The 17828-nt window shown below is 43.8% G+C and overlaps 1 protein-coding gene across 1 annotated transcript; it reads left to right on the top strand.

Annotated features, from left to right (window-relative positions):
* The first annotated feature begins 820 nt into the window (after positions 1-820).
* On the top strand, positions 821-17828 carry TTC23L (tetratricopeptide repeat domain 23 like). Its single transcript, XM_056848928.1, has 10 exons — positions 821-940; positions 1712-1851; positions 4384-4545; positions 6187-6312; positions 7713-7890; positions 10046-10154; positions 13407-13534; positions 15028-15177; positions 16652-16734; positions 17753-17828. Exons 1-10 carry the CDS (start codon positions 821-823, stop codon positions 17826-17828), a joined length of 1272 nt encoding a protein of 423 aa, XP_056704906.1.

Genomic DNA, 17828 nt, shown 5'->3' with positions numbered 1-17828 from the left:
AGGTGAACTGATCTCTGTCGGCTGGAGATCAGTTGTAGCAGTAGGAGATCTCCAGCCATCACCTGGAGGTTGGTAACCCTAGTTGCGGGAGGCATCTATTTTCAAATAGGTGCTCCCTAAGGACCGAAATATTATGTCTTATGGACATTGGAAGGTGGAGCAAAGTCAGGACTGGGAATAAGGTGTTTGGGGGAAGGACAGCCTCCCACCATACTGTCCAGCAGGCCCTCTCAGAGGTACTAGGGTTGCCAGGTCCCTCTTTGCCACTGGTAGGAGGTTTTGGGGGCGGAGCCTGAGGAGGATGGGGTTTGGGGAGGGGAGGGACTTCAATGCTATAGAGTCCAATTGCCAAAGTGGTCATTTTCTCCAGGCGAACTGATCTTTATCAGCTGGGGATCAGTTGTAATAGCAGGAGATCTCCAGCTACTACTCGGAGGTTGGCAACCCTACATTGGAGTCCCTCCCTTCCCCAAACCCTGCCCTCTTCAGTGTCCGCCCCCAAAACCTCCCACCGGTGGCAAAGGGGGGACCTGGCAACTAGGGTTGCCAACCTCCAGGTACTACCAGTTGATAGAGATCAGTTCACCTGGAGAAAATGGCCACATGGGCAATTGGACTCTATGGCATTGAAGTCCCTCCCCTCCCCAAATCCCACCCTCCTCAGGCTCCATTCCCAAAACCTCCTGCCAGTGGCGAAGAGGGACCTGGCAACCCTACTGGCAAGCACCGCTCAGGTGATCACTTCTATGGCCGCCAAATCAGGCCAAGGGGTAGCCAGTAACTGACGCCTTGCTTTACGATATTTAGGGCTCAGATAACCATGGATGAAATGAACAGTGACTGTGGTGAGAATGAGATGAGAACTGAGATACCTGAAACACCAAGAAGTAAATTAACGCAGGCACTGAAAAGGGCAGAAAGATTCACAGAAGAAAAAGAGGTAATTTTCGGTCATTTCCAGGTTTCATGTGTGCCCACTGCTGGTCAGGGACAGGATACTAGCCGAAGAATTACTGTTCTGTATGTGTGCGTGCCGTCAAGTAGGGTTGCCAACCTCCAGGTGGTGGGAAAGATCCAGACAGCACTCACAAATTGTAATACAAAAGTAAGCTTTATCAAAGTGTGAAATAGTGCAAAAGGTGCAAAATATATATACAAGGATGACGAAGATACACATACAAAATAAATAATGGAAGTCCAATATGATATCAAGTTCAAATGTCCAAAGACACAAAGTAGGTAAATATCCTGAAAACAGGTAAGTCAATATTTATAATCCAGTATGGACTTCTGTTGTACTTATAGACAGCTGAAGGAGCAGATGTCCCAGGCGAGAGCCACAAAGGGAAGGTGACCGGACGTGTTGTCTAGATTCAAATCACGTTTCGCACATGGCTTCATCAGCAACATGTATCAAAAGGATGCACAGCAAAATTTCATTAAAGTCTCTAACAGGACCAGAGCAAATGATAGGTCTCAAGCTAGACTGGTGGTAGCTGGAGATCTCCTGCTATTACAACTGCTCTCCAGCCAACAGAGATCAGTTCACCTGGTCGTTTTGGCAATTGAACTCTGTGGCATTGAAGTCCCTCCCCTCCCCAAACCCTGCCCTCCTCAGGCTCTGCCTAGAGTTGCCAGACCCCACTTCGCCACCGGTGGGAGGTTTTGGGGGCAGGGAAGTGCAACAGATTTCCTGGGTATTGTTTTCCAGATGGATCAGGCCCAGAGGGAATGGATGCGCTGTGTAGCTCTCACCAGAATTATCTATGGAAATGGACACTGGAGGCTGGCCCAAGCACTTGCTAATCTTGCTCACAGCTACCTGACCCTTCCAGGTAAGGCCTTCTGCCCTCTTCCTGTTTTGTAGACTCTGATGGAACCAGTTTGAAACTAGCTGAGGATTTTGCCTGAGAAACCAAAGTAAAGGCTCCATTTCCACAACCTAATTTTGCTGTTTCATACTCTTGTGGTGTCCCATGGTGCTAGGGATCCCTTTGTGCCAATGAATGGTGATTTCTAAAAAAATAGGTTATCTATGACTTTAATAGCAGGCGGATATTCAACAGGTGAAGCTGGCAGCAACCTGGAGGGGTTTGTCGATGGGCATTTCGCCTGTTGAATTTCATCATGCATAGTAATTGAAGATATAGGAGCCCATCCAGAAGAGAGGGAGCAATCCTAATTGAAGGAGGTCTTGTGCCAGGGTAGATTTACAGCTCTTTTACAAGTCTGTGTTTCCTTTCTGTACAATTTCTGAGTAACTAATAGTTTACAAGGGGACAGCAGCAAAAGCTATGAAATGGCTGCCATCTAGTGACGACTGAATGAATCTCACTCATTACAGAATGGGAACAGATTCGAGTCCAGCAGCACCTTAGAGACCCAAAAGAGTTTCAGGTGTTGCAGTAAAACAGGGGTTCGCGGGGGAGAGGGAGACCCAAGATCCTTATCAAGAAAACAGTTTATTTGCAGCTGCTGACTCAGAGGCCCTAATGGGCAGAAATCTCTGAGTCCCGATTGTACTGGGGAAGAGAGATTTATCCAAATTCAAGTTATGACGATGCATCAACAAGTTATGCATATCTGATTGTATTACAGACAGAAAGGCGATTCAGTACAGTTGCCGTTTCATCCAGTTTCTCCTATCCTTGTTTATCGTTCACTCTGACACTCCATGGCTCTTAGCCCAGTGACCCAGTACACAGAGCAGGCTTGCAGCTAGGCAGAAATTCCTTCCCTGGCAGTCTGGAAGCCAATTATTACCGGGAGATCTCTGGGGTACTGTCACACAGGGTATAAGCTTTGAAGAGTCAAAGTTCCCTTGGCCAGATAGGAAGGTACCTGCCTATTGTAAGTTTTATATATACGTGGGTGATACCCGAGGCCGGAGACAAGAGTACCAACAACAACTGCTTTATTAGCAACCTAGAACTGAACTGAACTGCTCAATGCACAACAGCCTGCTTTTATGCCAATCCCAACCACCAGGAGCCACGCCCCCCAAGTCCGTGATTGGGCGGCTAGAGTTCATAGTCCAATGAGAAGTGAAGGCGAAAGTGCCTGGGGGGGGAATAGCAAGCTCAACAGGAGCCTTGTTTTCTACTGCATGTATTACAGTAGGGTTGCCAACCTCCAGGTAATAGCTGGAGATCTGCTATTACAACTGATCTCCAACCGCTGGAGATCAGTTCACCTGGAGAAAATGGCTGCTTTGGCCATTGGACTCTATGGCATTGAAGCCCCTCCTCAAACCCCGCCGTCCTCAGGCTCCGCCCCCAAAACCTGTGGTGGAGAGGGACCTGGCAACCCTAGCCTACCGCCATGAAAACCTATGCCTCGGTACTTATTTGATTCTTATCCCATCCTCCTGTCGGGGAGCACGGGGTGCTGTTCAAGAACCACACCCGCCCCCTATTATTTTCACAACAATCCTAAGAGGCAGGCTTGTCTGAGAGAGAGAGAGTGAGAGAGAAGAACTTTATGGCAAAGTGGGGATTCGAACCAGTCATCTTGCGACATTCTAATCACTATACAACACTGCCTAAAATGGTGAGTTGAGGAACCACAAAATTCTTTTCAATGAACCTATGAATCGTTAACTAGAAGATTATATCTGCCTGTGAGCCAGCGTGGCGTAGTGGTTAAGAGCAGTGGCTAGGAGCGGTGGACTCTAATCTGGAGAACCGGGTTTGATTCCCCACTCCTCCACATGAAGCCACATGGGTGAGCTTGGGCTAGTCACAGTTCTCTAAGAGCTCTCTCAGCCCCACCTACCTCACAGGGTGTCTGTTGTTTGTAAGCCAGTTTGAGACTCCTTAAAGGGAGAGAAAATCGGGGTATAAACGCCAACTCTTCTCCTTCTTCCAGAAGAAACACGAAGGCACCAGGAAACAACCATAGTGCCCACAGGTGCCAGGCTGGGGATCTCTGTTGTACACAGTATATGACATGATACAGGATAAAACAGCTCAATTTCAGTTTGTTTTAGAGGAGCTAGTCTGTGCTTTCAAAGGTCCCCTGAGGCAGAGCTCTTCCAAGATGGTAAGCGATCAAAGAGTCTGGCTACGTATCAGTGTTCAGCTTGCCACTGGGGGTTATACGTCCAGCAATTAGCCCTGATTCCCCAATGGAGAAAGCGACAGACATCTGCATTCCAGAGCAGAGGATACAAGACTCCCTTCTTTCTGTAAAATCAAGGTGTATTGTATTAATGGGGGGACTCCTACTATTGATGTATTTTTCTAGCTATACATTATCAATATCTGCTTAATTGTACTATTGAAAGAACAGATTTGAGATTTTATTCCCTTTCTTGAATTGCTTTGTTTGAGGGACGTTACATACCTCCTCCAATCTTTTAAACATATTCTTATTAATTTCCCTAGGTTTTTCAGCCCAGGCTCTGCAGCATGCCAATTCAGCCAAAGGTACCGTTTCAATGGGTGGAAGCACCTCTCCAGCATCCGCGGAGGAAAAGAGAGAGCTTTTGAGCACTCTTCTGATGATCTACTACACTTCGGGTGTAGCACACTGGATGCAGAAAAAATATCTTTGCTGTGTGATGATACCCAAAATGCTCTTTAAATGGGGAAATTAGCTGAGCAATCGGTAACTTTAATATTTATAAAGCGGGATGCAACCAACTATATCATAGCCCGTAACTGTGACCTTAGAATAACGACAGAGACAGTGGATTCCGAATTAAGAGAGTTTATGTTTTCAAGCGTTCAATGATGCAACACAAACATACAGAGAATCTAGGAGTTCAAAAGGGAGGAGAGAGAGAGAAAATCGCCAATGTGGCAGGAGGTGATGACGGTCTATACGATACCTTTCCTGTAGAGGAGTTGTCCTGAGTTCCAGTAGGCTAAGATACAGAGAAAAATAGAAGGGAGAGGGAGAGGGGTTCCCGTGGGCTCGACCAGCGAGGCGGGAGGGGAGCGTGGTCAGGCTGCGCAAACCCAAACCAACAGAGTAACAGCAAGTATGCCAGGGAAAGACCTAAGGTAACATTATGGGTGTGGGCGACCCCAGTTATACTGTTTCTCTGGGGGTGGGATGATTGGATTACCCCTCTGAGGTTCCCAGTTGACAAAAGGTGACAAAAGACCCTAATGGTCGGCTGCCGGGGTGGGGTGGTGAGCATTTGGAAATCTATTCTAATTCCAGTGACTTGTGCAACCCGGGAGGAACCGGGAGAATCTTGGTGATGAGCTTAACAATCTGAAACAACAGGCGCGATTCCGCTAACGTCCGGGGATCGCTGCTTCGCATAGCTGGAAGAAAGAGTCATCGTTATCTTAATGTCTCTGAATGGCTTAGCATAATCAGTCCGCTGATGCAAAGGGGGGGTGTAGATGCAGCCTACGTGTCCTTGCGCCTTCTCTGACATGGCTTCTGCTGGAACGGAGCTGCACAGGAAAATGGAGTCTCTCTGGCTCGCTGGAGAGGTTGACCTGGCCTCGGTTGCTCAGCTGCCAGCTGCTCGGGATACACAGGAGCGGTCATGTCAGTTTCATTGACGAGCGTGAGAGCCTTCCCTGTAGCTTTTAGGTCAGGCGTGCGGCTGGAACAGGGTGCACACATATGCTGTTTGCGGGTGCCATGACCAGTCTGGGAGATTGGCACCCGTTTGGTAACAGTGGGGTGGCCAGGGCGGTAGATTTGGAACTGAGAGCTCCAAGTTCAAATCAGCACCCAGCTTTTTAGTTCACAAGCAGGAAGTCAGTGTGTCTCATGAACTCGTTTCCAGCCAGTGTGGTGTAGTGGACGGATGCCTTTTGGATTTTCCATCCCAGGCAGCCTTGGGCTGGGACTACCTCAGTTGAAGCCTAAAAAGAAATTGTTATCGGTATGTTCATAAAACGTAATGACCTGAAAGCTATGATGGTGAAATCAGTTTGCAGTTGTGATGGATGTGTTACATTGGTAGCCAAACAGATATGAGTTTGGCTTCTCCCATGCTTCATTCATTTATAACAACCTCAGCTGTCCTTTTTACTTAAGGCTAACAGTTGCTCTAGATTTATCAGCAGCTGCTGACCCAGAGACCGGGAAGAGTTACTGGCAGGCAGATAAGTGCTTACAACTGGGCAAGATAACTGATGCCCTGAAGTTGGGTTGCAAGTCTTTGTGTTATTTTTAATGGGATTTCAAAATTAGTCTGTCAGCCTTAATGGTTTCTACTAGCAAAGAATCTTTTTGCAATCTGCAAAAGGCGGAACAGGTCATGGAAGAACTGAAGGGTACAGAGGGGAAAGAGGCCACTGAATGGAAAATCTTTGAGAAAAACCTATCTACTGCACTGGGCAGGTAAATGAAAGATTAGTCGTTTTACCCTAAGCTGATGAATAGGGACCCAGCTTCATGGAGCTGTCAAAAGAGTTCAAATGAAAATGTGTGCTGAATGAATATAGGTTCCACAAGGCTGCAGTTGGTACCCATTTCTCCACTTGCAGTTCTTGGATCCTTATTTGTGATCTGACCACAAATATTCATGGTTCTTAAAAAGCTCTGCACCCTGCATAAGGTTAGGACTAGGGTTGCCAGGTCCCTCTTCCCCACCGGCGGGAGATTTTTGGGGAGAAGCCTAAGGAGGGCGAGGTTTGGGGAGGGGACGGACTTCAATGCAATAGAGTTCAATTGCCAAAGCGGCCATTTTCTCCAGGTGATCTGATTTCTATCGGCTGGAGATCAGTTGAATTAGCAGGAGATCTCCTGCTACTACCTGGCAGGTGGCAACCCTAGTTAGGACTGCACCAAATCACACACCTGCAGACTGAGGGGTTCTCTACCCAGCAAGGGGAGTTATGTTGTTCTGTTGTCCAAAGCCTGGTTTTAGTGCTAACTAGTCAAAAAATTTTTTTGGGGGGTGCCTCAAGAGAAATTAAGATTAAGAAATTTGGGGGAGCTGTGCCACCAAACAAGCTTTTAAAATTTGTTTTAATTTTATTTTTAATATACATGAAACTTGCCATTCAAAATGACAATGTGATTATCAACGTTCTTGAATTACATTACTCTTTGTTCTCAAATAAGGGACAGCTGCATCTCTTTTGTACCCCCAAAACTCTGGCGTCTATGCCAGCGTGGTGTAGTGGTTAAGAGTGGTGGACTCTAATCTGGAGAACCGGGTTGGTTTCCCCACTCCTCCACATGAAGTAGGGTTTCCAGGTCCCTCTTCACCACTGGTGGGAGGTTTTTGGGGTGGAGCCTGAGGAGGGGAGGGTTTGGGGAGGGGAGGGACTTCAGTGCCATAGAGTCCAATTACCAAAGCGGCCATTTTCTCCAGGTGAACTGATCTCTATTGGCTGGAGATCAGTTGTAATAGCAGGAGATCTCCCGCTATTACCTGGAGGTTGGCAACCCTATCCAGTGCGCCATGATTCCCACACCTACCCTGCGGTGTCCATGGAGGGCTGTCTTGATGTGCCATGCATGGATATGTTTTTAAATGGTTTAACAGAATCAGTTTATAATATCACGGTATGATCTATGATTCTATAAAATCAGGGTCTTTGATGCACATCTTTACAGGATTTTGCCGTGTGAGTCACTGAAAATTCCCATTTGAAACATGCTTGTTCAGTTCAACAGAGGCAGAAGGCTGTTGCAGCAATCTGAAATGTTTACCAATTGCTACTGAAAAATACTGCATTTTTTTTTTCTTTTTTTACCGGACTTGGAATTCTAATTGCTCGGCTTTCTTCCAGGGCATGTTTGCAGCAAAACAAGCCAGTGTTGGCGATGAGGCATTTTAAGAAGGCGATCGCTGCTGTCATTGCAGCTAGAGGAGAGATGGCTCCAGAATTGATCGATCTTTATCAGGAAGTAGCCAACATTGAACAAGTGAAGAATAATCACAAAAAATCCATAGGATATTTATTGCTGGTAAGGAACCTTGTGGAGGGAAGGAGACATGGTGTAGCCTGAACTTGTGAGATCTCAAAAGCTAAGCAGGGTTAATTCTTGGATGGGAGACCACCAAAAATGACTCTGCAGAGGAAGGCAATGGCAAACCACATCTGCTTTTCAGTTGCCTTGAAAGCAACTTGATGGCACTTACTTATGTCTCCCAAAGAGCTTTGTGCTCTGCTGGGGAAAATCTGCTAGTGATCCCTGGCCCGAAAGTCAGTTGGCTGTTCTCTACCAGGGCCTTCTTGTGCCTGCCCGCAACCTGGTGGAACGCTCTCCCAAGTGAGATCTGGGCCCCACAGGACTTAAATCAATTCCACAGAGCCTGCAAGTAGGGTTGCCAACATCCAGGTACTAGCTGGAGACCTCCTGCTATCGGCTGATCTCCAGCCGATAGAAATCAGTTCACCTGGAGAAAAATGGCTGCTTTGGCAATTGGACTCCATAGCATTGAAGTCCCTCCCCTCCCTAAACCCCGCCTTCCTCAGGCTCCGCCCAAAAACCTCCCACCGGTGGCGAAGAAGGACCTGGCAACCCTACCTGCAAGATGAAATTGTTTCACCAGGCATATGACTGAGGACAGCAACGGTTTCCATCTTGCTAGCTTCCCTTTTCTTCCTTCCCCCTCTTCTTATTTACTGCTGGGATATTAGAAATGAACAGTGCTGTTTATTTTAATTGATGTCATACATTGTATTGGTTTTTATATTGTATTGGTTTTAACTGCATAACTGCATACTAATGTTGTAAGCTGTTCTGAGCCTGGCTTGTTGCGATAGAGCAGCCTAAAAGTCTAATAAACAACAACAACAATAAATTAAGAAACCTCATAAAACCCTCTTAGCACAGAGTGTAAACTGAATTTAGGGGTTTGATGTAAATGGGGCTGTCGGATGGCCTTAGGGTTGCCAGGTCCCTCTTCGCCACCGGCGGGAGGTTTTTGGGGCGGAGACTGAGGAGGGTGGGGTTTGGGAGGGGAGGGACTTAAATGTCATAGAGTCTAATTGGCAAAGTGGCCGTTTTCTCCAGGTGATCTGATCTCTATCGGCTGGAGATCAGTCGTAATAGCAGGAGATCTCCTGTCGCCACCTGGAAGTTGGGAACCCTAGATGGGCTGTACTTTAACTCAAAATTATAACTGCACTGACATCCTGCCATATTTATAATGGAATGATGTGATTTTGTAAAGACCAGCAAAGTTATTATTTAAAATGGGCTGGACTGATTGTTGCTGTTTCTGATTTTATGGCCACCTTAATGTTTTGACCTCATGTTGATGCTGCTGTGACTGGTGCTGGGAAGTGCTTTGAAAAACTTTCAGCTATATCCCAGTAAAAAATTTTGTTAAATAAATAGGGTATGTGAAAATAAATAAGGTAAAATCTCGGGGGAAAGAATCTCAAAAACCAATGAGAGAATAGGATTTATGGGAGTACGAAACTGAGACTCTCCATGCAAGTCACAGAATTTAGCTTTCCTTGGTGTGGAACATATTATCATAATTGAACACATGAAATGTCCTCAGGCTGAGTCAAACCACTGGTCCACGAAGGTTGGTAGTGTCTACTGTGACTGACAACAGTCTATAATCTCACATAGAGGTCTTTCGTACCACTCACTGCCTGTTCTTTTAACTGGGGGACTGAACCTGGTGATTGAACCTGAGACCTTTTGCATGTAATGCATATGTTCTACTGCTGATCTATATCTCCTTCTCTGGTTGAAGCTTAGTGAAAACGAAATACAGATCTGGGTATTATGTTGTATGCATAATTACTGTATTAAAGTCCTTGTAACTCTGACCTGGATGGCCCAGGCTAGACTGGTTTTGTCAAATCTTGGAAGCTAAGCAGGGTCAGACCTAGTCATTACTTGGATGGGAGACCATCAAGGGTGTCCTCCAGGGTTACAGTTGCAGAGGCAGGCAATGGCAAACCACCTCTATTTATATCTTGCCTTGAAAACCCAACAGGGTCAACATGAGTTGGCTGTGACTTCATGGCACTTTCCAACACCAAGGTCCTTGGAGAAGAATGGAAGAAACGGTGAATAGGCTGTCCCATCTTCATGTTTGCCCAGACAACACAACTGTTCCTTCACTCACTGATGACCAAATTTCTTTTCCTAATAGGCCCATTGCATTGCATTAACTGTGCACACAAAATTCAGCGTTGAAGCAGCATCCACAGCATTACTACTGGGCAAGGCTTATGCTGCAACTGGAGAACAAAAACATGCAGGTAAAGAAGCAGAAATGCCCAGGGACAAATTAGGGTTGGCAGGTTCCAGATGGGGCCTGTGGTCCTCATTGAAATACAACTGATCTCTAGACTGCAAAGATCAGTTGTCCTGGAGGAAGCGGCAGCTTCAGAGGGTAGTACCTATGACATCACATCCCCAACCCCAAACTCTGCCTTCCGAAGGTACCATCCCCAAATATCCAGGAATTGCCCAAGCCAGAGATGCCAACCTTAGGAAAGATGCTTAATTTCTTTCCTTTGCAAGAGCTCATCAGGACAAGATATTTTATTTCCTTATCGAGTCCTCAATATTCGTTTTTAAATGTTTGTAGCACACTTTCTCCCTTAAAGGCAGTTCACAAGTTCACCATTTTGTTCACGTTTGTTTGGTCTGGTAAATAGCCCATCTCTGCAAAGCTACATGATTGTGACTACTACATATATTTACAGATACCCTGTGGTACCTAGTGGTGTTTGGAAATACTTCTGTTAATACTGCTGTTCAGTGTGACATCACTAGGCCATGCCCCATGACATCATCAGGACCTGCCTAGTGAGTCTCAGGGTTTGGGATTATAGGAACCAGGCAAACACCACCACCCACACAATGTACTCAAGTCCCTGAGGTGGCATGGGCTAAGATACGGTTTCCATCTCCAGGTTGGGAAATACCTGGAGATTTTTGTGGCAGAGCCTGAGGAGGGTGGGGTTTGGGGAGGGGAAGGACTTCAATGCCATAGAGTCCAATTGCAAAAGTGGCTGATCTCTATTGGCTGGAGATTAGTTGTAATAGCAGGAGATCTCCAGCTAGTACCTGGAAGTTGGCAACCCTAGCCTACGAGCTTATGGGCATACTTTGTTTGGGGAAACAAAATACCTTGAGCTGGCCCCAAACAGTCTAATTTGCCATCCAAGATATCCACCAGAAACCTTTCACACTTCAGCACCTGAATTTCTTTCTTTTCTTTTTTTTAAATTCAAATACGGGATACAAAAAGGAAAAAAGGGAGGGGGTAAGGGAAATCCGTCTGATGTAAACAAGCACGGTTTTGGTCTCATAAATTCAAAAGCATTTTACATTTTCAAACTATTAATTATCAAGCATTTTCATTGATCTAGTATGTTTACATTTATCTGATTGTATATTTCTTATAGTTTCTTATAGTATATTTATCTATTAATCCGCTAACATATAAGTATAAAATGGTTGCCATTTCTCGTTAAACTGCTCTATTGAATCATTATAGGTAGGATTCGTCATAAAAGTCATTCTGGCCATGTTTGCATAGTCAAGCATTTTGTCTTTCCATTCTTCTATGTCAGGTATAGACATTTGCTTCCAGGTTATTGCCAGTACTACTCTTGCAGCTGTTGTGGCATATTTGAACACATCTCTGAATCTTGTGGGTAAATCAGATGGTGTTATACTTAATAGAAAGTATTTGGGGTCCAGTCTTATATTTTAGTTATGTTCTGTAGTTCATGTTGAATCTTCTTCCAGTTCATTTGTAGTCTCGGACAGGTCCACCAAACATGAAAGTAAGAACCATCTGTCTCTTGGCATTTCCAGCAAGCCCCTTTTTTTTCCCTTCGAGGTGGCCATCTGAGAAATCATGTTGGGCGTCATATACCACCTGTAGAATGTCTTGTAGCAGTTTCCCTTCACTTCTTGACTTGCGGTATATTTTAGTTCAAGGGTACAAAGTTTTTCCCATGTTTCCATCATGACCATCTAACCAAAAATTTTCATCCATTTAATCATGTTTATCTTAACTTCTTCTGTATCATACTTCGGGAGTAATTTGTAGATTTTTCCTAACAAATGGTCGTCACTCTTGGTTACAATTGACTCAAATTCTTTTAATTCTCAGAACGACCCAGATTGTAGACAGTCTCTTTTTAGGTTGGATCTCAGTTGGAGATATGTCAGCCAGCTTATCTTTTCGAATTTGTCTTGGAGCATTAATAAACTTTTGATCTCTCCGGCAGAATCTACCATGTCACTGTATACTAATGGCGATTCATTTTTCAATTTAATGTCTTCATGGTAGGCTTCAGTCGGAGACATTATGGATGGAGGAGAGGGACTGATTCTCTTTTTATATCTTTTCCAGACTTTTAGGATTGCCGACTTGATATCGCAATCTTCGGAGATTCTACCTGATTGCAATGTTGCCGTAGGCGTAGGGTTCCATAAGGCTTTATGGAAGCCTTGCAAGAGGTCCACTCTTTCCAATGTAATATTTCTGTTCTTGGGATGTTTGATCCAGTCTGCAACCCAAGTCAAACAGGCTGCATGGTAGTATAATTTAAAGTTCGGTAGCGCTAGCCCACCTCTTTTCTTCTCATCCTGTAGTACTTTAAATCTAATTCTTGACTTTCTGCCATTCCACACAAAGCGATTTATTTGCTTCTGCCAGTTGTCTATCGTCTTGTCAGGTATACTTATTGGTAGAAACTGGAATAAAAAGTTTAATCTTGAAAGTACATTCATCTTTATGGTAGATGGTTATCTTCCTAGCCAGGAAATATTCATCTTTGACCATCGGCTCAGATCTTTTTCTATTTTCTCCCACATTTTTGCATAGTTCGTTTTAAAAAGTGTCTTGTTTTGTGACGATATATTGATTCCTAAGTACTTGAGTGAATGTTTCATTATTTGGCATCCTGTAGTTTCTTTGATATACATATCGTCAATTTTTGTAGTATTGTCAATATCTTCATCTTTGCTTTGTTTAGTTTGTAACCTGAGTACTTTGTGAATTCCATAATATGATGTTGCACGTATGGAAGAGTGCCCTTTGGGTTTTGACAGATTAATACAACATCATCTGCATAGCTTTTAATTTTATGTTCTTCTTTTCCAAATTTGAGTCCCTTGATGTTAAAATAATTTCTTATATAATTTGCTAAAACCTCCACTGATAAGTCGAATAGAAGCAGTGAAAGTGGACAGCCTTGTCTGGTGCCTTTTGCAATATTGAATTCTGCTGATAGACAACCGTTAACTAGCACCTGAATTTCTTTAACTGGGGATGCTGGGAATTTATTTATTCTTCACGTTTATAGCCCGCCCTCATTCCCGGCAAATTCCGAGACATAATCCCAACATATACCATGTTCTTTTTGTTTGTTTTTAAATAAGTTCATGGAGCTGGAATTCAAATGTTCCATTCTTTAGGATAAGAGGATCCAAGATGATATAAATAACATGCTTATAAACAGAATGTGTCCTGTGCTTGCTTTCTGTAGAGACGGCTGAAATGTATTTCAACGAGAGTCTTGCGGCTTACAAAGCAGCACTGGGGTCAGACCATTCCCAGACGATTAATGCCTTGGAGGACTTCAGTAAATGGCTTGTGCATGTAGGGAAGAGAGAGGTAACAGGAGACAGGGGTCTCCACATGCAATGCTTATTACTGAGTAATGAAACAGAGCCATGTGAAATGGGGCTGGAAGAATCTTTGATGAGCAGTAGCCACATCTGACATCTAAAGGTGTACATGCAGATTCTGCAAAGTTATATATTCACATCTTGTACATGTGAATTAAGTCATTGAGATTATTAGACCTACTTCTTGTTATGGAACCTTTTGGTTATGTTGTAAAGATTTGATCAAAGCCGATTTTATATGACGATTATGGCCTTTTTAGAAATTTTTATGCAATTTATGTTTCATATACTGAATTGTTTGATATGAATGAATCATAGAATCAAAGAGTTGGAAGGGACCACCAGGGTCATCTAGTTCAACCCCCTGCACAATGCAGGAAATTCACAACTACCTTCCCCACACACCCCCAGTGATCAGAAGATGACCAAGATGCCCTCCCTCTCATACTCTGCCTAAGGTCATAGAATCAGCCTTGCTGACAGATGGCCATCTAGCCTCTGCTTAAAAACCTCCAGGGAAGGAGAGCTTACCACCTCCCGAGGAAGCCTGTTCCACTGAGGAACCATTGTACTGTTAGAAAATTCTTCCTAATGTCTAGATCAGTGGTTCCCAACCTTTTTTTGACCAGGGACCACTAGGACTTTTTTGTTCGGTACAGGGACCCCAAGGTTCAAAATAAAAATTCTGAGAATTTGAAAATAAACTTTAATCATAACTGTTAGTTAAACATTAAGCTTAGAATAATATTTGAATATATATTTTTCTAATAGAGAACGTTTAATTGAAAATATTAATTTATTATGGGTTTATAACTTTGTTTCGCGGACCTTAATTTAGTTCTCGTGGCCCCCTGGGGGTCTACGGACCCCTGGTTGGGAACCAGTGGTCTAGATGGAAACTCTTCTGATTTAATTTTAATCCGAAGGTTCTGGTCCGACCTTCTGGGGCAACAGAAAACAACTCGGCACCCTCCTCTGTATGACAGCCCTTCAAGTAGTTGAAGATGTTTATCATATCTCCTCTCACATCTTCTCCTCTCCAAGCTAAACATACCCTGCTCCTTCAACCTTTCCTCATACGACTTGGTCTCCAGACCCCTCACCATCTTTGTTGCCCTCCTCTGGTTTAATATTGTCATAGCAGTTTGGTTTCTGGTGTGAAACCAAGTCTAGCGACGCATAATTCAAGACATTATAAGGCTCTCAATTTGTTTATGGATGTAATATTATTATACGATATGACCTAGCATTTTTCATTAAGTTTTGCCTCTGGGTCTCCAGCAGTGGATGCATCACAAGTGTGGATTTCTCCATATCTTACATTGCTCCACAGTCTTCCATCAAGAAGAGAATAAAAAAGTATCTCCTTTTAAGATATCTGTTAATGTAAAAAGGAATCCCAAAATATAACTGATACGTTCTTATTGTACAGAAGTAAAGACATTTCAGTGATTTTTTTAAAAAAATCTTCTTTTCTAGCAAGCCTACGACCTACTTCAAGAGTCATTTATGGCCCAGCCAGATCTGTGTAGCGACTTCAATGAAAAGGCAGCTGAAAGATTTTATATTATGGGTGGGATCTGCCTAGCGGAACGGAAGGTTAAGGAAGGTTACCAGTGGCTCAGTAAGGTAAATGCCAAATTGTTGTGCTGCCATCTTATGCAGATTTTGAATATGTAAATTCTAGAAGGCAGACATTATGGTATATGTAATCAAATAAAATGAAAGTCTAGTGGCACCTTAAAGACTAACACTGAAATCCATGTAATTCCTTTTATTGGAGCCAACCAAAATGACACAAAACGTTGTGCAAGCTTTTGAGCTCAACAGAACTCTTACTCTGATCAGATGTTACCAAAAAAATTACAAAATGGAGGGGGGGAAAAAGCAGATTGTCCAGATCTTAAAACCCTGTCATGTCCCCCTTTGGTGTTAGGTGCTGATAGTGGGGTGACATCACATCCCAACATTTACTAGGCAGACTTTGTTTGCAGGGTGATTTGCCAGTGCCTTCCCCAGTCATCTTCCCTTTACCCCCAGCAAGCTGGGTACTCATTTCACCGACCTCGGAAGGATGGAAGGCTGAGTCAACCTTGAGCCGTTTACCTGAAACCAACTTCTACACACACACATATATATATTGTTTATATATATATATATATATATATATATATATATATATATATATATATATATGTGTGTGTGTGTGTGTGTTATATATATATATATATATAACATAAGTAGTGTGTGTGTGTGTGTGTGTGTGTGTGTGTGTATAATTGAATTTAATGCGTAAAATTGGGGCTCATCCCCAAGATATCTCATTATGTACATGCAAATATTCCAAAATACGGAAAGATATGAAATAATGAACACTTCTGGTCCCAAGCATTCTGGATAATGGATACGCAACCTGTACAGCACTTGCATTCCTTAAAAACTAACAATATTTATTTCCAGTCAGAGCTCCCTTTTCCAGATATATGGAAAGACAGACATTTTGGGAATACTTATAGGGAAAGTTACAGTAATGGGGGAGGGGGTTCACAGGGAGATTTGGATTGAAACTCATCAGAAATGTTTGTTGTAATTCTCTGCGTAAGAGCCTGAAATGGAATTAGTTGTCACGCTTGTTTCTGCTTTTATGATACCCAAATTCTGCTGATAAGGAAAAGGACATGATATCGGGAGGGTAAGGCGACTAGCCAGAGGTCGGGCCTGGGAAAACGCAACATGAGGTGCTGATCTGGAGTCAAGTCACTTTAAACCTCATGCAGCATCTTAAAAGTTCTTAAATTCAAAATTCCGTTTCACTTCCTTACACAGAGAATTACAGTTATGATGGGGTTTGCACAAAACCACTCTGTGCTTCACCTCCTCCTCCCACCCTTCTGTAATTTTCTCTATCCATATTCCCAAAACAGTTCCTTCCCACTTATCTGAAGAAGTGAGCTCTGACTCATGGAAGCTCATACTGAAAATAGAAGTTGCTTTAAGGTGCTATTGTACTTTGTTTCATTTTTGCTACAATGGCTACTTCTCTGCAATTATACAGTCATCCATGAATCTATGTGATACTTTGTCTTATTTTATTTTCATGCAGTGTACAGAGATCAGGGTTGCTGTTTATGGGCCCCGACATAAGAAATCTAAAGAGTTGCAAAAGCTCTTGAAGCTGCTGGAGACGTAAGTTTTCTCATTTTTAAAAAACAACGTAGAAATCAAATGTATTGGAAGAGGCAAACCAAAGATAATAGAATGTCCAGCGTTCACCTAGGGTTACCAACCTCCAGGTACTAGCTGGAGATCTCTTGCTATTACAACTTGTCTCCAGCCGATAGAGATCAGTTCACCTGGAGAAAATGGCCGCTTTGGCAATTGGACTCTATGGCATGGAAGTCCCTCCCCTCCCTAAACCCTGCCCTCCTCAGGCTCCGCCCCAAAAATCTCCCGCCAGTCGTCAATTTGCAAGACCAGAGCAAGGCTATTAATGATGGGATATTTTAGGGGACATTGATTCAAAGGGTCACCATGAGACATAAGCGACTTGACAGCGTTTAACGAACAAACATGACCTGGTCCTTTTAACTGGGGATTGAACCTGGGACTTTCTAAACGCTAAGCAGTTGCTCTGCCACTGAGCCACAGCCCCTCACTGTTTGAGAGAGACTAAATGCTTAACCCAAATACAAAGTCTAAGAACCAAACTACTTATGTCTTTGATACTGTCTTATCTACAAGGAAGTCAAATGGAATAGCGTGAAGGTCATGCTCCGTTGAGCCCCGTGGCGCAGAGTGGTAAGCTGCAGTACTGCAGTCAAAAGCTTTGCTCACGACCTGAGTTCGATCCCGATGGGAGTCAGCTTCAGGTATCCGGCTCAAGGTTGACTCAGCCTTCCAACCGTCCGAGGTCGGTAAAACGAGTACCCAGTTTTCTGGGGGTAAAGCATGGACGACTGGGGAAGGCACTGGCAAACCACCCCATAAACACAGTCTGCCTAGTAAACGTCGGGATGTGACGTCACCCCATAGGTCAGGAATGACCCGGTGCTTGCACAGGGGACTACCTTTACCATGCTCTGCTACTTGGCACTGGTTCAGCATCACCCCCTTGTTTCTGATTTTAAAGGCTACTGTTAGCTTGTGTTAAAAACTGCTTAGAGAGGTTGGGGGAAAAAACCTTTCTTGATTCCTTTTGCTGCAGGTCTTCTGTTGTACGTGAAGGCTCCAGACAGCTGACCCAGCAGCAACAGCGGGCATCAAGTCAAGCGCTGTGTTAA

This window comes from Euleptes europaea, chromosome 4 (assembly GCF_029931775.1).
Source record: "Euleptes europaea isolate rEulEur1 chromosome 4, rEulEur1.hap1, whole genome shotgun sequence".
Taxonomy (NCBI): domain Eukaryota; kingdom Metazoa; phylum Chordata; class Lepidosauria; order Squamata; family Sphaerodactylidae; genus Euleptes; species Euleptes europaea.
This window is presented reverse-complemented; position numbering and strand designations above follow the sequence as displayed.

Coding starts and splice junctions, on each gene's coding strand:
- TTC23L (XM_056848928.1), top strand. CDS start 821: ATGGATGAAATGAACAGTGACTGTGGTGAGAATGAGATGAGAACTGAG. Junction 10,155..13,406: donor TGGAGAACAAAAACATGCAG/GTAAAGAAGCAG, acceptor TGCTTTCTGTAG/AGACGGCTGAAATGTATTTC. Junction 15,178..16,651: donor GTTACCAGTGGCTCAGTAAG/GTAAATGCCAAA, acceptor ATTTTCATGCAG/TGTACAGAGATCAGGGTTGC.